We start from the raw sequence: 25,555 nt of genomic DNA on the forward strand, positions 1-25,555 counted from the left end.
GGGAAAAACATAAAATGTGAGTTTGGTCATAATATGTACAATCTAATAACTTACACAACCTGATAACTAATATATTTGGCCAGATAACTAATATATTTGGCCAAATTCTTTCATCAAAGGGCAATAGGTTAGAACCAAATAAAAACAAAGCATTCATTTAATTTAGTAATCTTCAGAATACTGCACTTGGCAACTCCCAGATCAAAGAGTCCACATTTAGAATTCTGACAAGTCCTCTGGGCCTCCAGTTCTCATCTGTAGCTTCAACAATGTCAATTCTGAAGCTTCTGATGTGAAGCAAGCAATCACTGAGTGACTGACTAGGTGCCAGATGTTCTCCTTTCTGTCCCATCCTAGCTAACAGAATTCTGCCGAGTGACTTTTTCACATTGCCTTGAAACACCTTAGTAAAATGTTACTATGGATTCTGCTGTGTACAACAGCTTCCTTACTAGGCATTACAGCTACCAAAAGTCCACTTACTTTTACTACCAGCCACTCAAATGTAATATTAGACATATAAACAAGACAGGGGGATCTTAATAATAATATGTTAACAATTAAAAATAAACAAACTTTCCTTGTCTGTAATGAAATATTTCAAAATAAAAAAACTATAGGTGGTTGTGGTCATCAATAGTAGAGGTTAGCATTGACAATTATTAAAACTAAATAAAGAATTGAATTTTATTTTTAAAACAGTCTGCAACACAGAAAAACCTTTAAAGAGCAGTTTCTCTTACCTTTGGATCGTGGATATCATAAGTTCGACAAACTATTCTTTACTAATTAAGGATAGAACTGACCCAAAAAAGAAGTAATGCTTGTTAATTAAAAGAAAATAAACCATCAAAGATAAAAACAAAATAAAGTGTAAGCATCCATGAGTTTTTACAAAATCATACCAACTTTATACACTTAATGATATATATACATATTTATGTGTACATATGTTTGTACAAATACACACACACATGCATATATAAATTGCTAGGACTATAGTTGCGCTTTAAACTATTTCCTATCCCTTACCTGCTATAGGAAATTCTGCTAATCACAATGAATAGAATAAAAACACTTGCAAAATTTTCCTCAAATACACACCCTGTAATACAAATAGTTGTGCTGTTTTGGATGGAGTCAAGCCTGAGAATCTTTATTGGGTCAAGGGGCCTGTATATAAAACTATCTAGTTAAATATCCAAAGAAGTTAAAAGCCAAGCTTCTGCAGGAATGATCATTTTCTGAATTGTCTTTTTCAAACCCGGACACACCGGGGCCCTTCCATCGCTTCCCTCCTTTCGCGAGGCTGTCTCTTGCTTGGGAGGCACCCTCGCCCTGGCAAGATGTGCAGTCCTCCTCGCCACCTCGCGCTCGACTCGCCGCTTCACTCTACCGCGAGGGATGACTGTATAAAGAAAGAATCTTTCTTCGCGGAAACTGATTTATCACGGTAGAGTCTGGAACTGATTAACCGTGATAAACGAGGGCCGACTGTAGAGGAGAAAACTAAGGAAGCCCTAAAACAGGATTTTAGTGTCCTATGACCTTGGCTAAAGACATAAAAATTTATTTTTTTAAACTGATATTTTAGAGAGGGACAAAGATAGAAACATCAATCAGCTGCCTCCTGGACACCCACTACTAGGATCAAGCCGCAACCTGGGCATGTGCAATGACTGGGAATTGAACCGGGACCTCTTCATGCATGAGACAACACTCAACAAACTGAGCCACACTGGCTGGGCATATAAGAATTTCTTGGATGTCCTAATTGTCCAGCTCAGTGCACCTGTGCTTTGAACATTTTATCAATAGCAAATGGAGGTGCAATTTAACATAATAAAAGCATTACTTCACCTAAGCTGTCAGTTGGGTATCTACCTCTCTGCAGGGGACCTGCTGTGCTTCAGCATACAGGGCAGATAGCTGGTACACAGTTCCCCGTCCCCAGTCCCCAGTCCTAGCCTACCTCTGTCAAACTCTTTGCAAACCTGAGACATAATAAACAACCACTATTACTATTATTAGCAGTCCTAATTATGTGTTATTTACAGAAAAACTCACAAACTATGCCTATTTTTAAATAACAATTTAAATAAATGTTTGGGGGAGAAACTTGCAAGGATATTATTTTGCCATCATATACTTTAAAAACATAAACACATAATTAAAAGATACTTCTTTGTAGAAGAGCACACGTGAAGTGTCACTCGATCTGAGACTTCCCCCTCTGTGAAATTCCATAGTCTCTTTTTATTCATAGATTTTTCCATGGCAAATACTAGCTGAAAGAGAGGAAAACACATACCAATTGAATGCAAAATTAAAGAAGTGAGTGTAGAAAAAAATAACTATAATGGCCCTAAGACACCATCTATCTTTAAAATTCCATGATTCTACCATTAAATTGTTTTTCTTCCAAAGAAAGAGAGAAACTGATTATTAAATTTTTTTTTTTTTTTTTATCCTCACCCGAGGACATTTTTCCATTTTTTGTTCAGGTAGAGTGGGAGGGAGAGAGAGGAAGAGAGAGAGAGAGAGAAACATCGATGTGAAAGGGACACATCGAGTGGCTGCCACCCACACAACCGACCAGGGCCAGGGACAAACTGCAACCGAGGTACGTGCCCTTAGCGGGAACCGAACCCAGGTCTCTCAGGACCGCAGGCCGACGCTCTAACCGCTGAGCCAAACCGACCAGGGCGAGAAACTGATTATTAACCATTTGGGTCTATTTACATAACAATTGGTTATTAAATAGAAAAATATAATCCATTGTATTAAGAATCAACCAGACATGAACAATTAATTTTTGGCAACTAACATTTCAGTGAAATACAGAATAAAGGTTTTATTTTAATTAGAGTGAGAAATGACAAGTTATTTTTAAACTGTAAAAATGAGCATGTCACCCATTTGGCATTTCTTATTTAAATGTCACCAAAGATTTAAGACTATGTGTGTGTGTGTGTGTGTGTGTAAATATATATATATATATATATTTTATCCTCACACAGGACATTTTTGCATTTATCTTCAGTTAGATTGGGAGGTAGGGGGGAAAAGAGAAAAACATCGATGTGAGAGAGACACATCAACTGGTTGCCACCCACATGACCCCAACAGGGCCAAGGACAAACCGCAACTGAGGTATGTGCCCTTAGTGGGAACTGAGCCTGGGACTCTCTGGTCTGCAGGCCAACGCTCTAACTGCTGAGCCAGACCAGCCAGGGCATTAAGACAATATATAAGAACACATAAAATATAGTAGTAACATAAATAAAAAGTGAAAAAAAATAAGAAATAGCGACATATACTTATGTTAGAATTAAGAATTATAAAAGCGCATACTTGATACGGGGAGAGGAGTCATAAATTTGGCTGTAAGCTTTCTTATAATATGCACAGAGAAACCTAATCTGCTACCTAATTCATGTGGGCCATAAAGCTGATAACAACTGATTAGAAAAGGCACAACCTTCTTCATCATGACATCAAAAGAAATTTCTTCAAAGACAATATTAACGTGATATAACAAAGTTCTTAACAATGACCTTATGGGAGATACTGGCAAATTTTACAAAGTTCTTTCTTATAGTTTCTCTCAATGCTGGCCAATGAAAGCAAAGTTAGATAAATTTAAACTCAATAATTTCTGAAATACAGCATTTCTCAAGTCTCATGCTTCTTTGGAAGAAAGATTCCTAGGACCTGACTGTATCTGTCACTGAGCCCATATCCACCCCATTCAATCCTGCACCAACCACAACAGGATGCACAAACAATGTTATTAAATACATAAAGATGTAGATTGTATTCTAAAATGCTAATGAGAATGAGTGTGAAATATACATGTATTTAAAAGGCAAAAGATGGCAGAAGGTTGAATAACTTCCCTTCCTCTCTTAGGAACAAATATCAAAGGTTTGAGGGCATTTGATATGAAGGTTATAAAACTAGAAGAATCTATAGCATCTGGAATTCTTAGCTGCACACTTTTTTATTAGAAAAAGTTTTGTGGGATTCTGTGGGTTTTGCACTTCTTTTGTTGTTAATCCTCACCTCAGGATATTCTTTCCATTGATTTTTAGATAGAGTGGAAGGGGTGGAGAGGGAGAGGAGGAGGGAGGGAGGGAGGGAGGGAGAGAGAGAGAGACAGAGAAAGAGAAAGAAAAACATCAATGTGTGCAGCTGCCTCCCGCACACGCCCCAACCAGGGTTGGGGATAGAACCTGCGACCCAGGCACATGCCCTTGACTGGGAATCGAGCCAAATATCAACCCTTCGGTGGAGGGCCAATGCTGTAACCATTGCACCACATAAGCCGGGGTGGATTTTTACACTCTCAAGATGGTGGGGTCTCCTCTCTTGGGGTGGTAAATAACGTTTAAAGGCTCATTTGGATCTTGAGTAAAAGAGAGATGAAAGCTGGCTGCAGAGCGTGCTTTAGGTTTTAAGGGGAAATGACCTATGAACCTACATGTTTGCATCTACACCACATTACCCAGTTCACGGATGTAGGACTAGAACAAGGCAGGAGACTCACGGCAGATACTCTGTCCAGGAATGAAAAATAAGTACCTGATTACTATTACTTTATATTTTACTTTCAGGATACTGAGAGAACTGAACAGGCAAAGACTTGCAAAATCTGTTCATTTCACATTATAGCAATCACTTGAAACTAAATGAAAGGTCTAGCAGAATATGACTACATGACAAAAACAGTTAAATAAGTATAACGTGTTTCATAATAGTAAATAATGTTTTTAAACAGACTATTTTAAAATATGTGGTTTTGATTGAAAATATAAATATTGGCCCTGGCAGGTTTGGCTCAGCAATTAGAGCATCTGCCTGTGGACCAAAGAGTCGCAGGTTTGATTCTGGTCAAGGGTACGTACCTGGGTTGTGGTTGGGTCCCCAGCCCTGGTCGGGGTCGTGCGGGAGGCAACCAGTCGATGTGTCTTTTCCACATCGATATTTCTCTCTGTTTCTCTTGCTCTCTTTACCTCCCACTCTATCTGAAGTGAAAAAATATCCTCGAGTGAGGACTAAAAAAAATATATATATAGACAGACAGACAGACAAATAGATAGATATTTATTACACACAACATATCAAGCAATTGGATGGAAAAGCTGTTTCAACATAATCTAGGCATAAAGAATTATGGAACAATAATCTAAATATGCCTAGGATCATTGCACATATGTATAATCAGTTAAAATAAGATGTAATTTGAATCATATTAAGAATTTTTATATTTCAGACTTACTCTGCGCAGGGTGTTTTGAAAATCATTTCCCATTTCTAAAGTTGTAATAATAAATACTCCAAGAACTAAAAGTCCCCCAGGTAGCATTCTGGATACCTAAAATAGAAATATAGTATTAGCTAACATAAACATTGGGCATTATATACAATCCTTTTCGTTTGAAAAGCTAAATATTAAATCAGCAAATACCAACTGAATACCAACTATACGCATAGCATTGAGATAGGGGCTTTGAAAAATTGCTTAAAATGCTGAGAAACGAATGATAACCAAGGCGAATGGTGGGCCATTATGTACACAACCTTCCTAGAGTATCCTGAACTTTTATCCTAAAATTACCTTATACATAAAACCATTTAATAATTAAACCCATTAGCTACATAAACCAAAAAAATCCTTTCTCATGAAATCAGAGACTGAAATATCTTCTAAAAATTTTTCAATGGCTTCTGCTATCAGCTAAATAAAATGTTAATTTTGCTTTAGACCGCTATTTCAGACTCTAAAAGCTGGCTAATCTAATATTCAGAGCCTTCCTCATTTGACACTACTTTCTCGAAACACCAACCAAGAAGTTCTCACGGTTCTCTGCACATATGCCCAGGCTTTCTAACTCTGTACCTTACTCATGCTGTTCCCTCAGCCTGAGCTGACTTTTTCTTACACGTTTGGGTATCTTACCAGTTGGTCTGGGAGGTCCTTAAAGGAAGACATAATTCTCAACTACCTTTGTATCCCCATAATATTTAGCAGCATACTAGAGCCTGGAATTTGAACAGAGGGAGTCTGACTTGAAATCCATTGTTTCCTATTGTTTAGGTTTACCTCAATTTAAAAAACCTATCTGTTGGTATAATTGAGCATTTATGTTACTTCTAATTTTTTTTACTCTAAAATAATACTGGTTAAAAATCCTAGCAAGTCTTTCTGTGCTCACTGGATTATTTGCTTAGGATAAGTCTCTTGAGGTGGATTAATAGTTTAAGCAGTTATGCAAATTTCTAAAGTGTTTGATACATACTACAAGTTTGTCTTCCATAATATCTATTCTTTCCCTTCACATGATTGTGGCTACTTCTTAATGCCACCTGGATTTCTTTCTTTCATTTTTTTTTATTCTCACCTGAGGATATTTTTCTATTTATCCTCAGATAGATTAGGAGGGAGGGAGGGAGGCAGGGGGAGAGGGGGAGAGGGAGAAGGAGGGAAGGGAGGAGAGAGAGAGAGAGAGAGAAAGAAACATTGATGTGAGAGAGACACCTCGACTGGTTACCTCCTGCATGACCCTGACAAGGGCCAGGGACAAACCACAACCGAGGTATGTGCCCTTGACCAGAATTGAACCCGTGACTCATTAGTCCACGGGCCAATGCTCTAACCACTGAGCCAACCGACCAGGGCTGGATTTTTTTCTATCATCTATACTCAGAGACAGGTTATCTTTTGTATAGTTAATATACGAACAAATTGGTCACACAGTTAAGTTTTCAGAAATTTAGATACCATAATATAATCCCTAATATACCGGTGTAGTATCACCGGTATATACCAGTGGATGGTTTCCTCTGATTTTATAAATTCTATTTACTATACTAACACAAGCCTAACATATAAAGAATAATTTTTGTATTTAGCATAGGGCACCTGCATATTTTTTCAAAATCACCAACATAAAATGAAGCATTTCTTCCTAGAGGCAAAAAATGTGAATCTAGTTTGCTATATAAGTTTTATGTTTCTGTATGTGAATATATACATATATATTTATGTATATGCAAAATAATATCTCTATATACACATATATTAACTACATAAATAAACATATATCCATATATGTACACACACAAGCCCTTTGGAAATTTAAGTTTAAGATATTTAATATTTTTGGCCCTGGCCGGTTTGGCTCAGCGGTTAGAGCGTCGGCCTGCAGTCCAGAGAGACCCGGGTTTGGTTCCCGCTAAGGGCATGTACCTAGGTTGCAGTTTGTCCCCGGCCCTGGTTGGTCGTGCGGGTGGCAGCCACTCGATGTGTCCCTTTCACATCGATGTTTCCCTCTCTCTCTCTTCCTCTCTCTCCCTCCCACTCTGTCTGTACAAAAAAATGGAAAAATGTCCTCGGATGAGGATAAAAAAAAAAAGATATTTAATATTTTTGTTAGAAGATATTAAACATCATTTCCTTGCCTACCCTCAAATCTGTTCCCTGCCATGTAATATCAACACCATCCTAGAAACCCAGGCTAAAAATCTTATTAATCTTTAGCTACTCTTTCACAATCTCTCTCTACTAATCTACTTGGTCACTTAATCGTCTTGATACTAGCTCTTTCTCTGGAATGTTTTGGCAATGAAGTTTTAGCTCACTGCTTCAGTTTATCCATGCATTAATTTATGCAATAATTTGGAGTTTTCTTTACACACCATGAAAATACTATGCTTGGCACTGGGATATAGCCATAAACAAAACAGACATAACCCCTGTTCCTCATGAAGCTGAGTCTAGCTTAGATTCCCATCATCTTTTTCTGGACTATTGCTATGACTGTACGTTTTCTGTTCTGTCTCCAGTCTCTACTCTCCATTTATACTGTACCAAGGAATTAAAATTATTCTAAATTACTGACAGTTGAATCATTATTAACTCCTTCTCAAAAAAAAAGAGCTCTGAAAGTCTACAAAGAGCTACTACTGTCTACCAAACAAACTGCTCACTTCTTAGGATGGGATTCCAAGGCCATTCATAACCGGCCCCTTATGTCTAATGTCTAACTACATTCTTTTATATACCCGTGTTTCGATTATACCCAATTTCTTGCTATTCTCCTAACATACCTTTAACTTTCATGGCTTCAGGTCACTTACCCATAACTTTTTTTGAGCATTTATTAATTTGTTCCCTGACTTCTACTGGCAAAGTCCCATTCATCTTTCAAGTTCAGAGCCTTTTATGAAGCTGTCTGAATCTGGCCATTGGCAGGTATTTAGTCATTCCCCCTCTACATTACTGCAACACTTTCTATCTCTATCTCATTTCTCTTAACACTGGTTTGGGTAATATCTTTTGCTTTGGTTAAAACATACATTCTGAGGATATTTTTACGTTTTAAAAAAATTTTTAAATATGCTTTTATTGATTTTTTAGAGAGAGAGATAGAAACATCGATGTGAGACAGAAACATCAATCAGCTGCCTCCTGTACTGGGGATCAAGCCTGCAACCTGGACATGTGCAAGCTTGCAACTGGGAATCGAATTGGGCCCTCTCAGTCCATGGGAGGACGCTCAATCCACTTAGCCACACCAGCTGGGTGATATTTTTATTTTTAATTTAACCATCATTTTATTCCCTCAGTGCCTAGATTAAGTCTTTAAAGCAATCTGATCAAAAAACTCTATTATTAATAACTAGTATTATTTTACAGAAAAGAAAAATTGGAAATAAGCTACTTGACCAATAGTAAGAGATACATTAGAAATACAATGGATAAAAATTAACAGTGGAAAAACAAAACATAAGATCAAAAAGCCAGACTGCCTGGGTTCAAATCCCAGTTCCACTACTTAATCTCTAATCTTGGGTAGGTTACTTAACTTCAAGTAAGAAAATGCAAGTTATGAAAACTTAAGAATGAGTATTTTGAAATCCTAGTCTGGTAATCTGAAGATAAAGTGTTTTTATTTTGTCAGTCAATAAACACAAACTTAACTATATAAGGCGAAAAATATGATGACCTGGTTAGCATGTTCTGTGGCCCATTCTTCATCCAAGTTATCCAACTTATCTTTGGGATGTTTGAGGTTCTCATTTTTTTCCTCTTTGGGTGGTGTTCTAGTAGCAAGAATCACATAATCCTTTTGTGAAGAACACTTAAAAACAAATTAGAAAAACTTAGAGTGATACCTGACTGAGGAATAAAGCTCTTAAGACATGCAAAAACTGAGTAATATCTGTAACAGCTTAAAACTGTTAAAATCTGTATTATAATGGAATCTATAGATTGTCATAAATATCCTTATAACGCTTCTTTTGCACATTGTCTTTTAATATATTTAACATTAGCCTCTTATTTATTTGGACAACCAAATGTGAATTACATAGTGGTCACTAAAAATAGCTTCCTGGATGAGTGAATGAACAGCATTTAAACCAAAAGATAATCAATATGCTTAGTCAATTTCCTAGGTATTACATTTATTTCCTATATCACTTGAACAGATTGGGTGATTCAGTAAAATAAAGCAACAAATGATCTTATGCATCTTACTTTCATTGAAATGACAAATATAGTATGTCAACAATAATTTAAAAAGACAAAAAAAACACAACAGCAAACAACAGGACAGGTCACTGAAGTGACATCAGATTTATGTTCCTCAGTTTTAGTGGCAGTTAAATGGTAATCAAAGGTGGGAAATACAAAGATAAATTTAGGGAACATTCAGTAGCTCAATGTTATTACAGTGGAAGTTTCCAATAAAGAAAGAGTAAAAATAAGGTCGATAATACAAGTTAATATCGGGTCATCCTCAGACATGACCTAAAATTGCATCATTAGTGTCATCTTGGATTAAAAAATAAAGAAAGAGAAGTTATTTCTACAAAAGTTGTTTCCAGAGAGTTACATTCAAATGTACACAGGAAAAGGTAAGAGCTGATTACAAAAGCTCTTCCTTCTCATAATTCTATGACTTTGAAAAGAAAATGATCCTAGTAGTAGGAATCAGACAAGTTTGAAGGGAAGGAGAGAAAAGTGATGAACCTGGAATAAAGAGGAAGAAAAAACATGTAGAATAATGGAAGGAATGAAAAGGCAGCATGAAACTAGAGCAGAAGTTAGGCCCTAAATTAGAGTTATTTATAAGAAACTGTACAGTAAGGCAAGTTTGGAGAAGAATATTTCTCATAGGCTTTTATTTCACTGATCCCATCTTTCTCTAAAACTCTTCTTCCCTTAATTTTTTTTTAAATAATGGAAAATAAAAGTTCCTAGCCAAAAGAGCCCTATATTAGATATTAAGTATCCTGAATAAAAAAGTTCAGATTGTTGCCCAGAGAGGCAGGTGGGCTGGCTATCTAATGGGAGGCTTCATAGGATGGTACTACCTGGGTGAACAGTGCAGGGTCTGCCCTCTGTCTTACAGGTTAAGAAATCAGATTTGTGACCACGAAGGTGTGACCAGAGAACTCATGTAGCAGGTAACATGGGGCATCAAATTATAAGATAAAGTAGCTTGGGAATGTGGACATAATCAGAACAAGGAAAGTTAATTATGCAACTTGAATGTTCTAAGGCACCATGATAAAATATCCAGAAAGAAAACTGTCACAATAGAGTTTTATTAATAGGCCTCCAAATCAAGTCCTTTGGCCACAGTGCACTTTCCCCTAAATAGTGTTTACACAGATACAGGCAGTTTGTCTATGTAACTCAATTTGGTGGTGGTGTTGCTTTGTATTGCTGACTACTTCTCCTTGCTCATTAACATGGTCTTCCTTAAATTATAATAAATCAGTTGGTGTTTATGCTTTTTAAAGTAACTGTCCAAATGGCTATTCCAGTGTGTATTGATTTTTAAGGCTTAATTCTATGAAGGAAATAGAATGTGTCTATTTTTCAAACTTCTCACCTTTTCCTCTCCCTCTCCATGGAATCAACATTAAGTTAGGTATTATACTATGCAACAAAATATAGAACCACTGTTGCTACAAGTCTGAGATAAGACAAACTAGAACAGGAATAAAACTGTCAAAAGCTCCTTCTATAAAGAATTGAACAACCAGGAATTAATAAAGATTAGAAGGGAGTACAAAACACTTTGGAAACACATACACAAAAACCACAAATAATGTAGTCAGTAAAAATTCTAACTTTGGTGTTTCCCCACTATAAATTATTTTTACATTGTCAAAAAGGAATGTGTTTTGACTTGGGCAAACCTGGACTAGGTTTGTCTTACTCCTCCACATTTTCCCTCAAAAAGCCATTTTAAATTTACTTCTACATTCCATCCCTTCAGCCCCTAACCTTGAGTTTATTGTTAAATAGTATTATTTCAACTTTAAGTAAACAGGTAATTTGTTCTGTCAATAAATACACTGTAAAAGATACATACCTGTCCTATTAAAAGACCGGAGACAAAAGACTTTCCTTGGAGATTGAGGTTTGAAAGATACTGGCCAACAGTCTCTTCTACAATGTAGGTTCTTCCCATTATTGGGAATTAATTCAATCTCCTAAATTACCAAAAAAAAAAAATTATATGTATTCTCACACACACACACACAATATATATATACATATACATGTGCATGTATATGTATGCATATATGTACATATATACAGAAAAACTGGTAACTTGCAACGTTTTCTCATGGGGGAAGTGCAGAGAGAAGCCTCCTCGATGCTGCCCCGTGCCTCACGGTGATTGCTTATTGAACAGGGTATTCTTATCTGCAAAGTTCAAATGTAGCTTTAGAATTCTGAGCATGGTGCTGCAGTAAATGACTACTAATCAACCAGAGTTGATATGAGAGATGAAACTTAATTACATACCTGGGATAAGGGAGGGGACACTTCAAGTAGTCAACACACTAGATTTCTTATTTCAGATGTAGTACTCCTTACTTGTGTTATCTTTGATAAGCCTTGCTGAGTCTCAATGTGCTCATTTCTCAAACAGAAAAGATAATTTTTTTTTATCCTCACCTGAGGATATTTTTTAAATTATTTTTAGAGAGACAGGAAGGGAGAGAGAGAAGCATGGATGTGGGTGAGAAACATTGGTTGTCTCCTGTAAGTGCCCTGACCGGGGATCGAACCCACAACCCAGGTATGTGCCCTAACCAGGAATCAAACCAGCAACCTTTTGGGTGTACGGGACGATGCTCCAACTGAGCTACTGGCCAGGGCAAAGATGGTAATATTTGGTTTGCTCACCAGGAGGTAGAAAGAAGCAGATTCATTTATTCAATAAGCATACTAGGAAGAACTACTACATCCTAGAAATTGTACCGGGTGGGATGATGTAAAGGTAATACTTGATCTCTGCTCTTCAGTAACTCATGGCACAACAAGGGCTGTCGAAGTAGATGAATAGCAATGCAATAATAACATTTGTACATTTTCACAAATGTAATGTAACAAACAAACAAAAGGTAATGTAACTTGCCCACATGACAAAGCTGGTAAGTGGCAAAGGTGGGATTTAAACTCAAGTCTTGTTCTAAAATCCATGCCCTTAAATACCATGCTCATACTGAAGAATCATACCATCTCTTTATTAAACCATTACTACGGGTTAACTCCCAACTGTGGATGAGAATCAGTGTATTCCTCTTCCTGGCTTATGCTCCTTTGATTTGATTTTCTGCAGCTAAAAACCAAAGATGCTGACTGAAAGAGCTAGGCAATAATGAATGATGATCTCAAAGAGTTCACAGTCAGTGTGGGAGACAATAATGTAAAGAGGTGATATTCAAAATGTTAGAAGATAGCTGTAAAAGACTGTAGGAACACAGCTGTAGCATTTTAAATAGAGATTACAGTTATTTGAGTTCTGTAAAGAATTTTCAATCTTAGTCAATACAACAAAGTCAAGGCAACTACAGATGTGTTGGGTGGCGTATCTGACACCAGTAAACGCCAGTCACAGTGATTTTGCATTACCTAAAACTAAGCCCAGAGACTGGTCCCAGTTCGAAATGGTCTACTGAGTGCTGTTTTGTTTTTGTTTTGTTTTTTCAAAGAGCCTATTTAGTTTTGCCTCAAAATACATTTCTTCCTATCTCTTTTCCGACAACCATGCAAATAGGTGGGTTTGCACACTATTTTTGTTTAGATTAAGTAGGCCTGTCTAAATCATTAATGCCTCTATAAAGTAAGGGCTTTTGACTTTTGGTAGTGCTTTAAAGTATGCATTTCTTGAGGTATCACCTCACACTTGTCAGAATGGCCACCATCAACAAATCATCAAACAACAAGTGTTGGCGAGTGTGTGGAGAAAAGGGGACTCTAGTACACTGCTGGTGGGAATGCAGACTGGTGCAGCCACCATGGAAAATAATATGGTGTTTCCTCAAAAATTTAAAAATTGAACTGCCATTTGACCCAGTGATCCCACTTCTAGGAATATACCCTAAGAAGCCTGAAACACCAATCAGAAAGAATATAGTACCCCCATGTTCGTAGCAGCATTATTTACAATAGCTAAGATCTGGAAACAGCCCAAATGTCCATCAGTAGACAAATGGATAAAAAGGCTGTGGTACATATACACAATGGAGTACTATGCAGCTGTAAGAAAGAAAGATCTCTTATCCTTTGAGACAACATGGAGGGACCTGGAGAGTATTATCCTAAGTGAAACAAGCCAAGCAGAGAAAGACAAATATCACATCATCTCACTTATTTGTGGAATATAATGAACATAACAGTCTGAGGAACGGGGTAGTCCCAGAGACGTGGAAGTGCGGTACAGACTGACAATCCCCAGAAGAGGGGGGTGGTGGGGGAGAGATAAACCACAGAACTTGTATGCATGTATGCATGAACAATGGACATGGACAACAAAACTGGGGACAGGGTGGGGAGGGAGGAGGAAGGTCAAATCTGTGGGGGGAAAAGGAGAAACATCTGTAACAAAAATAAATAAATTAAAAATAAATAAATAAATAAAGTATGCATTTCTGTGTATTAAACTTTTCTCTACTTCATCATGCTATTCCACTCCATTCTTTCTGGCCTAATAATTCCTAATTCTTGCAAGAAACAGCCATGACAGTGACTCCAAAGTTATGGTGTGTAACCTTTTAATTTTATTTCTTTTAAGGTGTCACCTACTAGCCATGTTAACGTATAAGAAACTGAATGCAATAGGAAGATGAAAATGTATTGGGTTATAAAATCTGGTTGAATGTTAGCTATTTTTCTTTAGTGCTCCTTTTAAACTTTTAAATGTAGCCAACCATATTTTACAAAGGAACTTACACAGTTCATTTTTTCCTGAAATGTTGTGTCAGCAGAAGCTTTGCAAGTTTTCCAAACACGGTGCCTTGAGACAACTCTACCTCCCTGTACTGATTACCTCATCTACAAAATAAGGAATTTGAATCCCAGCAGGTCTCAAAATTACAGGATTCTGTGAGTTCATGTACAAACTATCTGCATTTCCCAAATGGCAGATCAATTATATGATAATATTGTGGACCTAGGACACAGTGCAGGACTGCACATACCCGCAAACTTAATTTAAAATGCTTACGTAAAATACTTGGGGGGTAAAATAAATCAACCTCAAGCTCCTTACTGATATTCACAAAAGGCCTGCTACTGTGGGAGCTGCAGAGTGAACGACATCCATTGTGCTTTCTTTTCAATAAAGAAATTAATAAATTATTTTAGAAGCGCAACTAAACATTAAGTAATCTTCCGATTCAGCTCAGAAGCCACAGAGTTAGATCTGGACACAAACAGTTCTCTTATGGTGGCAGAGCGAGAAGTGTTTAAGAATGATGTGTCCCTTTCAGGTGGATGTTTCTCTTTCTCTCTCTCTCTCTCTCTCTCTCTTCCTCTCTCTCTCTCTCCCTCCCACTCTATCTGAACAAAAAAAATAGGAAAATGTCCTTGGGTGAGGATAACAACAACAACAAAAAGAATGTGTTTAAAAACTTTGTTACAACAGTTTTCCAATTTAAAAAATACAAGTTCTGTTAACATCGCAGAAAATGTTACCTTAAATCATAAACAAGGTTACTCTCCAACTCCTCCTCGCTTCTTTTTAAAATCTTTCCCTGAAAGATGAACCGGGTTTCTTACATTCCTGCTGGATCACGGCTATCCACCCCGCCACGCACGCGCGCGCACACACACGCACACACACGCGCGCACACGTCCTCTAAAGAACCGTTTCAAATACGGTGAGTGTGTCCTGCCTGGATCTGAGTGTGTTGTACGAAGTTCTGTCCATATGTTTCCTACGGTCGGGTGCTTTCGTCCTTCAAACTGGAAGCTGTGTCCAAGTGCACACACACCACCCTCGCGCACACGCATTACACCCTTGGGCTGGCTCACCTGCACGCGTGGCAGACGGACCTGCAGTCGGCATGAGAAGGGAGTTTAGGGTTCAAATACCAGCCTCCAGGGGCCAGATTCCCCTCCGGCCCCCAGGGCCGATGAATTCATCAGGAAGCGACGGACGTCCCCCGCCTCACTTCCCACTCCCAGCCCGGGGTCTCCGGAGTGCGGCGGCGCAGCCTGATGACGCGCTCGCCCCTGCCTTCCCCGCACTGCCTCCGCCAAAGCGCCGGCGGTCGCCACCCCGCCCCCTTCCGGGCACCATTGGGAGCGTGGCGTTGGCCTGGCGCCCGCCGTCCGGCCCTGCCGGGACCGATGCCCTCTAGCGGCTCAGTGTCCAGAAGCCGCCAACGAGGACTCCCCATGGCATCACGAAGCTTCGACGGTAAGGTTGCCCTGCTTTTCAGGGCTGGACGGGGGTGAACATGTACTATGTGGCGCCACCTCGCGGACAGCGGTCTCGCGGCCGGCCCAGGAGAGCCGGGGGGCGGGGAAAAGAAGGAACCTGAACCGCCGATGCGGAACTGGGCTCACCCGAACCATTGAGAAAAAAATACGTTTCCCAGAGTCCTGCGGGGCTTGAAGCGGGTGGGAAAGGGAGCCGGAAATCCGGGTGCCGGTTCGCGTCAGAGGCTGCCTCTGAACTCGCGTTCCCAGGGTGCACCGCTTCCAGCAGCTGCGCGCGCATTCGGGCGCGGACGCTGGGGCGCTTCTGGGGCACCGGCTAACACAAGACTCGATTTCCCAGGGTCCCGCCGCGGGAGCCTGCGGCGTGCAAGCGCGGGCGAGCCCCCGAGCGAGGTGGCAGAGGTGGCCGCCCAGGCCTCTGGGTCTTCCTGGTCTGCTCCTTTCTCCGTTTCTGCCCCGTCGTCCGCAGCAGCGGCGGCCCCCGGCCCGGCCGACATGGCGGCGGTGTTGCAGCAGGTCCTGGAGCGCACTGAACTCAACAAGCTGCCGAAGTCCGTGCAGAACAAACTTGAAAAGTTCCTGGCCGACCAGCAGTCCGAGATCGATGGCCTGAAGGGGCGGCACGAGAAATTTAAGGTGGAGAGCGGTAAGTGGGACGCCCTTCCCGCCCTTGTTCTGGGCCCGAGCCCGGAGCTCCGGCTGGTCTCCCCTCGCGAGCTCACACTGGCGACGACTTCGCTGGTCGCATCGCTTCCTCCTCCGGTGGGCACCCTAGGCCGTGTCTGACCTGCCCCTCTCACAGTTTGGTACGAAGGAGCCTTTTCATTCGTTTGTTTTTGTAAATCTGCATCCACATTCAGGTCCGTTTTCTTTGTAAACCGGGTAGGAGAAATTGTGAAGCTTTGGATCTTCTTTCTCCGGACTAAACAACCCCAAATCTCAGCCTAGAGCACCCTCTCTGTAAATTGCACGGAAATAAATGGTGATTTTCATTCTGTTGTCCGGTCACCTGCCTTCGGAGGCCTTTGTCTGATTGACTGCTTCATGCATTTGTTTTGAGTGTGTGTGAATCTGGTCCAGTAACGAATTAGATGTTCACAAAAATGAGCAGGTGCCTAGGACGCCGTTGGCAACGAAGTGAAACATGCAGTGAATAACTTGAATGTATCGGACTTGTCTCCAAACGTTGGAGTGTAATAGAAAATATGTTAAGACATTATTTTATTAATACCAGTAGTATACCCTTAAAGAAAAGCAGTTACCAACAATAGTGCCTTTTGAACATCGTGATAAAAGATTAAGAGCATAATAATTACCATTAGTAAAATACAAACTTCATGTTGTATGCTTTGGTTTATCAGTTGTTTGGGGGGATTGGCACTGGGTTTTATGAAGTTGACTGAAAATTATGAATACATTTTAATTCAAGAAATGTAATTATCAAGCAGAATTGATGTTGAAAATGAATTTTCTGAGTCTCAAAAGTGAATATAATACACTGCATTCTATTCATTAATTGACACAAAAAATATTGAGTGTCTTTGATGTGCTTGATACAATGCTGAACAGTACATACTCAAGTCACTTTCCTTGGTAAGGTAACGCATTTGTTTTCACGTAAATTTAGTAATTTTATACTTTAGGTATTATTTTGGCTATTGTAACAAGCCTTTTAAAGCAAAACAGTTTTTAATCTAATTTTTTTTTCTCCATTTAATATAGCTTATTTGGCTGCTTTATGCTAAAATGTGGGGAAAGTACTAAGGTGACATATGTTACCTGCCTTGAAGAAGTTCGTAATTGTGTGGGATAGACAGACATGTAATTTGTAAAATCCCCCTTAGGCCTTTTTTTTTTTTTTTTTGTCATATACATATAAGTCAGTTGGAAATATTGACATCATTTTCCGTGCTTGATGTATTTGCCTTTACTCAAGTTGTTGGAGTGCAGTCCCAATACTGTCTTACATTTTAAATGAAGCTTATTAAAACTAAGTGGCAGTATTGAAATTGTGTGTACATACGTGTTTGATTTTAATTTTTTCCTCTGCTCTTCCAAAGAACAACAGTACTTTGAGGTAGAGAAGAGACTGTCTCACAGTCAGGAGAGACTTGTGAATGAAACCCGAGAGTGCCAGAGCTTGCGGCTTGAGCTGGAGAAGCTCAGTGAGTATTTCACTACATCTTTATCATATTTGTGGAGTATTGAGATCTTTAGACACCTATATATACTTTGGAAACATTTGTGTACCGTATATGAAAATATTGTTTTCATTTATGGTAACATTTTGATTTTTCATTCATTGGTAAAGACTATAAAAGAATCTAGGGTGTAATGGTCAGGAAGCCTGGTGTCTAATTCTGAGTACTATTAAAAAGCCCTTTTGCCACATGTGACTCAAAACAGTGCCTACCTGTTCATAAAATGGCTAGAACTCATGCCTGTCTATTTACACAGTTGTACAGATCATATGTGATATATAGGAAAGCATTTTGAAAAATTAAAACAATTATGTAACTGAAAGGTAAAGAGGGTGACTTAATTATTTTTATGTTGAAAAATTAAAACCTATTAGTTTCGTAATATTTATGTTTTAACTATCTTTATAATTTTTATAAGTATTTCAGGAATTTCCTACTTAATCCTAGTTCAGGTGAAAGATGAGCAGCTAATTTCCTTCTCAATTATTTTTCTTACATCATTAAATCCTAGAAGGTACACAAGATCTTAGTTAAAGGTCCTCACATTTCTTGGAAGGTGATGTATATTATGTGCAAATGTCAGAAAGACCTGGGTAGCGAAGGGGAATAATATTTGTTACTAGATATACCTGGACTTGAATTTGGAACTCAGGAAGCTAATAATAAGGAGGATGGTTAAAACTTCAGCCTTGTTCATGCCCATTGGCTGTTTGTTTAAGTCATAACTTTTTTCCAACTAATTTTGGTACCACTCATTTTTTTAAAATATACATATGATGGCATGGTGTGGATACATGTGTAATGAGAGCATAAGTACTTATTGAGTAACTAGATCCAGTTGATTATATGTCTTTTTGCCTTGGTATAATAAAAAGGTCTGTATAGCAGTGATGTTGAAGAATTTCAGGAAAATGACCTATTACAGTTCCTTTAATGAGATCTGGAAAAGGAAGAGGGAGGGAAAGGTGGGATGAACCTACACAGGCACCTGAGGTGTACAGTTACATTTATATTTTGTTAATTTATTATATTAGATCTATACATTTAGAAGGTTGTAATCTTGAAGCAAAATAGAAAACTTAGACTAATTACCAGAGTTTTTTCTTTTAGTAAGCCAATTGTCGAAATAGAACTTAACACTGGAAATAGTAATAATGTATTTGCTTATTAAGTTGCTACCACGTAAATATAGATAAGTTTTAATGGAAGAAAGGTTCAGAAAGTACACTCATTCCTAATTACCTTCATGTATTTAGAAGAGAAACTATATAAGGAGAGAGATAGCCCACTGTAAGTGGATGTTGTGGGATTGGTAATTTAGTTTCAAGCATAGTTTTCTTTCTTCCATGTTAAAGGCTCTCTTTAGAGTGATTAATAAGCTGAATTACAATTTCATTATCTATTGTGATTTATTGTATATACATTTTATGTAGTATAAATGTTGCTTATTATTTTTTAGCTCCGTTTTCTTATTTGTAGATACAATTCACTATTTTTTATAATTGATCTGGAAGATGTTGAAAAATAAGGAAATTGATAATTACATATGTTTTTTTCCTATAAATGTTGGCTAGAATGATCACATGTAACTTTGAGACAGGATAGAATATTTTAAAATTTGGTCTAGAAGTACAGTAAATTTGGAATGTATTTATGAATTTGGAATACGATGTCTTTCTGAGACTCAGTTTCTTAATTTTAAAGTGTATATGGGTGGCAGTTGGATAAAACCTGTTAATTGCAAGTTTAACCATTGTGTGTATGATCATAAAACTCCTTTTATCCAGGCAGTCAACTGAAGGCACTATCTGAGAAAAACAAAGAACTTGAATTTGCTCAGGATCGCAATATTGCCATTCAGGTAAATGTTATTCCTATGAATAAAACTAATTATAAACACAGTACTTGAGGAATTTTTCTATTCTGATTTTATTTATTATTTAGTCAATGGGAAGATGAAACGTTCTATTAGGAGAAGCTCCAAAAAAAAAACTATACATAAATGTTTTAATTGAATCTTTATATGTTTTATTGATAGGTTGGACATTTCTTTTACTCATTAGAATATATTGGTACTTGATTTAAACACACACACACACACACACACACACACTTGCTTTTAGCTCTGAAGTTCTTAAGTTGTGGTTTTTAAAATTATCATTTTAAGTAAAATGCCATAGAATTAGATACAGGCTAGATGTACATAGGTCCATCTACCCATCTACTCACTCACCCACTTATCTCTCTGCCTCCCATCTTTCCTGTTCTCAGAAACTGTCTATTTAATGGATATTATTGCCCAGGCATTATTTCAGGTATTGTGTGATATAGTTTGGGATATGGGTAAATCCACATCAGAAATCATTTCCTTAGAGTAGTGATATGAATAACAGATTGAATGTGATTACAAGGATAGTTGATCAATTTGTTTAAAAAAGTGATCACACCCGGTGATTCTTTAACCAGATAGAATTTTAGACTCTTTCCATTACTTTTTAAAAATGCATTCGATTTGAGTTTGAAAGGTACAAGAAAAATTCAAGAGGGAAATGGGCAAAGGAATTAAAAACAAGAAAAACAGAGGAAGCTGCGTAAATGGTAATGGCAATGTGAAGTGCTGATGTACTTCACTCGTAATCAGAAAAAGGTAGATAAAACAACAATAACATAATTATTTTTCACCTCCATATGTTAACAGTTATTTCTCTCTCTCTCTCTTTTTTTTAATCCTTACCTGAGGACACTTTTTAGATACTTTGTTGAGATAGAGGGGAGAGAGAGAGAGAGAAACATCGAAGCGAAAGGGACACATCGAGTGGCGACCAACCAGGCCAGGGACAAACTGCAACCAAGGCACGCGCCCCTACTGGGAACCGAGCCCGGGTTTCTCTGGACCGCAGGCCGATGCTCTAACCACTGAGCAAAAGGGCTATTTTTTTTTTTTTTAAGTCTTTAGTTTTGGCATAGGTGGCTTGAAAATTTCTATTTGAACTAAATCTGTTAATGGGTTTTAAGAAAGTCCATTTCTAGGGATCTTTTCTTGAAATAATTTGAAGCAAGGTGTAAATGAAGTGACAGCAAAAAAATTAGGAGTAAATTAAAGGTCCTACAAAGGCACATTTAAGTAGGACACTTTCAAGTGCAGTGCCATGAGTTATTTCATGTGCCAAGGAAAAACAATATTTAAAAATCCAAAACATGAACAGAAATATTGAGAATATAGGTAATCTTAAAACGTTCTGCTGTATGAATTATAAGAGAAAGAAAACTAACCATTTAAAAACCACAGCTAACCCTGGCCAGTTTGCTGAGTGGTTAGAGCGTCAGCCTGCGGTCCAGAGAGACTTGGGTTCGGTTCTCGCTAAGGGCACGTACTTTGGTTGCAGTTTGTCTCTGCCCCGGTTGGGGTTGTGTGGGTGGCAACCAGTTGATGTGCCCCTCTCACATTGATGTTTCTCTCCCTCTCTTCCTCCCTCTCTCCTGCTGTACCTGAAGTAAATGCAAGGGGGCCCTGGCCGGTTTGGCTCAGCGGTTAGAACATCAGCCTGCGGTCTGGAGAGACCTGGGTTCGGTTCCCGTTAAGGGCATGTACCTCGGTTGCAGTTTGTCCCCGGCCCTGGTTGGTTGTGCGGGTGGCAGCCACTCGATGTGTCTCTTTCACGTCGATGTTTCTCTCTCTCTCTCTCTCCCCCCCTCCCTCCCACTTTATCTGTACAAAAAAATGGAAAAATGTCCTCGGGTGAGGATAAAAAAAAAATAAAGTAAAATAAAATAAAATAAATAATAAAAATAAATGCAAGGGGAAAAAAATGTCACTGAGTGAGGATTAAGAAAAATAAAATAAAAATAAAAACTGCAGCTAACATTAACTCAAGTGACAATTCTATATTCAACTTCCTGTATTGACTGATTGATCAGCTTGATATTTCTTATTTATGTATTATGCTTACTCTTTACGACAGAGCCAATTTACAAGGACAAAGGAAGAACTAGAAGCTGAGAAAAGAGACTTAATTAGAACCAATGAGAGACTGTCTCAAGAACTTGAATATTTAACAGGTATGAAAAAGTGTTTTAGCTTCTAACTTCACTCTTTTTCTTTCTTTTCTAACAGTGCTAAGAGTCAATCCCCTCTACACGTCTGTTGTTGGTGTTTGTTTATCATTGCTCAGAATACAGTTCAGGGTAATAGCCTGTTGTCTCCTACTTACCTTTAGCTCATTCTCAAAGATTTAAAAAAGTGTCTAGACAAGTACAAAAATGAAAAACATCTCAGAGAAGTAATTTTGACCAAGATTTACATGCAAAGATACTTAATGAAATGTTATTTATAATATCAAACTGGAAGCAGTTTAAATATTTGTTTATATAGGCTGAAATCTTTTACTTTTTAAATATACCTTTGCTGGCGTAAGCTGTCCAGAAGCATTCAATATAACCTAAATGGAGAACCCATATTTAAAACACACACTGAAGTAGTTAGGAGGCAGGAATATAAAATATATAAGCACAGACTATAGAGTATATAATACAGTTGATGTAGTCAGGTGAACATGACTCTTATGTAGTTTAATGGTGTCGAGTTCCCTTTGCTTGCTTTTTGTAAGTGTTCTAAAAAGTTTTATTTCCATTAAAGGGAGAATTTTCAAATATTTATGTAGCTATATAATATTTAATTAGACTTTTCCATTCTCAGCAAAAATTTACTTCAAAGTATTTGTTGATAAGATTGATCAGCAGGTGAGTAGATAAAATTTAAACAGACTTTTCCAGCCTTGGCCAGTTTGGCTCAGCGGTTAGGCCATTCGCCCGCAAACCAAACAGTCGAGGGTTCGATTCCAGTCATGGGCACGTACCACCATTGCAGTTTGGTCCCTGGCTTTGGTCAGAGTCATGCTGGGGGCAACCATTCCATGTCTTACTCTGTCTCCCTCCCACTCTATCTGAAGATAAATGGAAAGGTATCCTCGGGTGAGGATTTAAGAATAAATAAATAAAAAGTTTTTTCCATAAAAACTTTGATGTAAGGAATATAAAGGAAAGTAAGCATATATATTCTGGTAGATTTTAATAGAAGATCTTTATATGAATCATTGTTTTTTAACTTAACAAATAGCTATTTGTGAAATTTTAATAGACCTTTGGTTATATATCAGAAAAATTAATGTTAATTTTCTATATTTGCTTTAGATACTGCATTTAAAATAAAATAGCCAGTGTGGCTATTTTGTTTGGTTGGGTGCAGGAATTTGGCTCCTTTATCATCTATTTATTAAAATTAAATTTGTAATAAGTACCTCAGAAAGAAATTAAAATAGAGATATTGAGAACTACTTAGTATTAAATGATTATATTCATAGATAGGAATTTTTGATGTTTGATTTCTCTAACCAATAATTATTTTCAAATTCTTTTCTGACCTTTCTAGAGGATGTCAAACGTCTAAATGAAAAACTTAAAGAAAGCAACGCAACAAAAGGTGAACTTCAGTTAAGATTGGATGAACTTCAAGCTTCTGATGTTTCTGTTAAGGCAAGTAACAAATTATACCTAATGAACAAAATTTATTTTTTTGTTTAAATTTCACCTAAATTAAGTTTAGGCAAGTTATCTATAACGTAATTAAAGCTGTGTTTTGTTTTTTTTAATATAAGGTAATTGAGCATTAAGTTAATTTTAATTGAATTGTTTTGCTTATGTGATATTTAAATTTCTTGTTCTTTTCTGATTTTGTTTTCTGTTAAGAATTCTTACAATACTATTTCCATTGTAAAGTAATTCTGCTTGTGTTCTTTGGCTGCAGACAAAATCTTTTAAATATATATTATCCTTCACTATAAATTTTTTTAAACTTTTTTAGTATCGAGAAAAACGCTTGGAGCAAGAAAAGGAATTGTTACATAATCAGAATACATGGCTGAATACAGAGTTAAAAACCAAAACTGATGAACTTCTGGCTCTTGGCAGAGAAAAAGGAAATGAGATTCTAGAGCTTAAATGTAATCTTGAAAACAAAAAAGAGGAGGTATGTTAGTAAAATTCTACCTTTGTGTTGGGTACAATTACATTTGTGTACCAATTTATTAAACATTTATTTGGTGGTGTACAAAAGTAAATGAAGGAGTAAGGGTCAAATGTGGAGAACATAACTCATAACATTTGCCTGGGAAGCTAACCAATTACTTTTAAATAGAATTTATGATATTCTTTGATGAATTTTGGTACTACTGCTGTCTTATGGTATATCTTTCCTCAGACATGTTTAAGAAGTGATGATAAGATTTTGTGAGCCGCTGTGGCTCGGTGGATTGAGCATTGTGCCAGGGACTGAGAGGTCCAGGTTCTATTCCTGGTTAGGGCACATGCCCTGGCAGCCAGCTCAATCCCCAGTAGGGGGCAGCAGAAAGCAGCTGATCAATGTTTCTCACATTCATGTTCTAACTCTCCCTTCCTCACTCTAAATAATCAGTTAAAAACAAAAAAAGATTTTTGTGAGCTAGTTGTTTCATGAACTATTCTTTTTCATCATTCTCCCTCCACCTAACTCTACTTTTTGTTTCTAGGTTACTAGAATAGAAGAACAGATGAATGGCTTGAAAACGTCCAATGAAAATCTTCAAAAGCATGTAGAGGATCTGTTGACCAAACTGAAAGAGGTATAGCGACCACTTTAAAATGTCTCTTACAGAAATATTAAGTCCTTTATGAAACTGTTATTTTATAAAATTTATGTTTTGAACTGTTCCTGGTACCATAAAATAAGATGCTTACCTAATTACATATAATAATTATGTGCTATATCCAAAGTATCTGAGTATCATTAATTTTAATATTATTTAAGTATTCCACTTTTATTAATATTTTATCAATAAGTAATTCATCTTTATCATGAAAATTTATTTTAATATAGTTTTTAAATTTTATCTCATTACTATGCAGAACTGTCCTTTTGTATCTTGGTGTTTGATAAGCCTTCTAAATTCAGTTCAAAGGTGTCTGCTGTAGTTTTTGTGTTTGTTTTTTTTCAGGCCAAGGAGCAGCAGGCCAGTATGGAAGAGAAGTTCCACAATGAATTAAATGCTCACATAAAACTCTCTAATCTATACAAGGTAGGTATCCTACCACACATTTTAGTGTTTTAATGTTATATTATCGGATGTTGTGGTTAAGTTTTTAAATTAAATTTTAGAGTGCTGCTGATGACTCCGAGGCAAAGAGCAATGAACTGACCCGAGCAGTGGCTGAATTACACAAACTTTTAAAAGAAGGTGGAGAAGGTAACTTCTCAGTTCTGCAAAGATTATTTTATTTTTAGATAGAAAGTACTTTTTCTTTGCTTTTGTGTAGATTGTTGAATTTAGAAGTTAGATTAACTTTATTAGGGACACAAGCTCTGGTATAGAAGACAGATCCTGAATTAAGATATTTTAAATTATATCTTTAGCAAATACTATATTTAAAAACATAGATACTATTTTTGTATTTTGTTCAGCTAATAGCCTTATGTATATAATCTGATTTCTAGTAGAAAATTTTTCTTCCATTTTAAAAATACTTTGGTAAGTACATACGGGTTTATAGTTTGGATAATCTC

General features: G+C 37.4%; 2 protein-coding genes across 8 annotated transcripts in view; one reads left to right on the plus strand and one right to left on the minus strand.

Moving 5' to 3' along the window:
• Positions 1-15,501, minus strand: part of ODR4 (odr-4 GPCR localization factor homolog) — a 37,373-nt gene extending 21,872 nt beyond the window's left edge. For 2 of the 4 annotated variants that reach the window (XR_004960956.1, XM_036273340.1), the window contains exons 1-7: positions 15,350-15,478; positions 15,011-15,069; positions 11,394-11,514; positions 9,012-9,146; positions 5,282-5,377; positions 2,182-2,288; positions 744-780 (exon numbers count right to left, since the gene is read on the minus strand). Coding sequence is in view for 3 of the 4 variants with exons in the window: in XM_036273340.1 (XP_036129233.1) it covers positions 744-780; positions 2,182-2,288; positions 5,282-5,377; positions 9,012-9,146; positions 11,394-11,492 (474 nt within the window). In the remaining variant the exon portion in view is untranslated. Of the gene's footprint in view, positions 1-743; positions 781-2,181; positions 2,289-5,281; positions 5,378-9,011; positions 9,147-11,393; positions 11,515-15,010; positions 15,070-15,349 lie in introns of all 4 variants that reach the window. The other 2 variants (XM_036273343.1, XM_036273341.1) reach the window with 2 other exon arrangements.
• Positions 15,502-16,045: 544 nt separating this feature from the next.
• Positions 16,046-25,555, plus strand: part of TPR (translocated promoter region, nuclear basket protein) — a 61,405-nt gene continuing 51,895 nt past the window's right edge. For all 4 annotated transcript variants that reach the window (XR_004960859.1, XM_036271910.1, XM_036271911.1 and 1 more), the window contains exons 1-9: positions 16,046-16,406; positions 17,821-17,925; positions 19,749-19,822; positions 21,924-22,020; positions 23,390-23,493; positions 23,822-23,986; positions 24,525-24,617; positions 24,990-25,070; positions 25,151-25,238. Coding sequence is in view for 3 of the 4 variants with exons in the window: in XM_036271910.1 (XP_036127803.1) it covers positions 16,256-16,406; positions 17,821-17,925; positions 19,749-19,822; positions 21,924-22,020; positions 23,390-23,493; positions 23,822-23,986; positions 24,525-24,617; positions 24,990-25,070; positions 25,151-25,238 (958 nt within the window). In the remaining variant the exon portion in view is untranslated. The remainder of the gene's footprint in view (positions 16,407-17,820; positions 17,926-19,748; positions 19,823-21,923; positions 22,021-23,389; positions 23,494-23,821; positions 23,987-24,524; positions 24,618-24,989; positions 25,071-25,150; positions 25,239-25,555) is intronic.

This window comes from Molossus molossus, unplaced genomic scaffold (assembly GCF_014108415.1).
Source record: "Molossus molossus isolate mMolMol1 unplaced genomic scaffold, mMolMol1.p scaffold_m16_p_20, whole genome shotgun sequence".
NCBI lineage: Eukaryota > Metazoa > Chordata > Mammalia > Chiroptera > Molossidae > Molossus > Molossus molossus.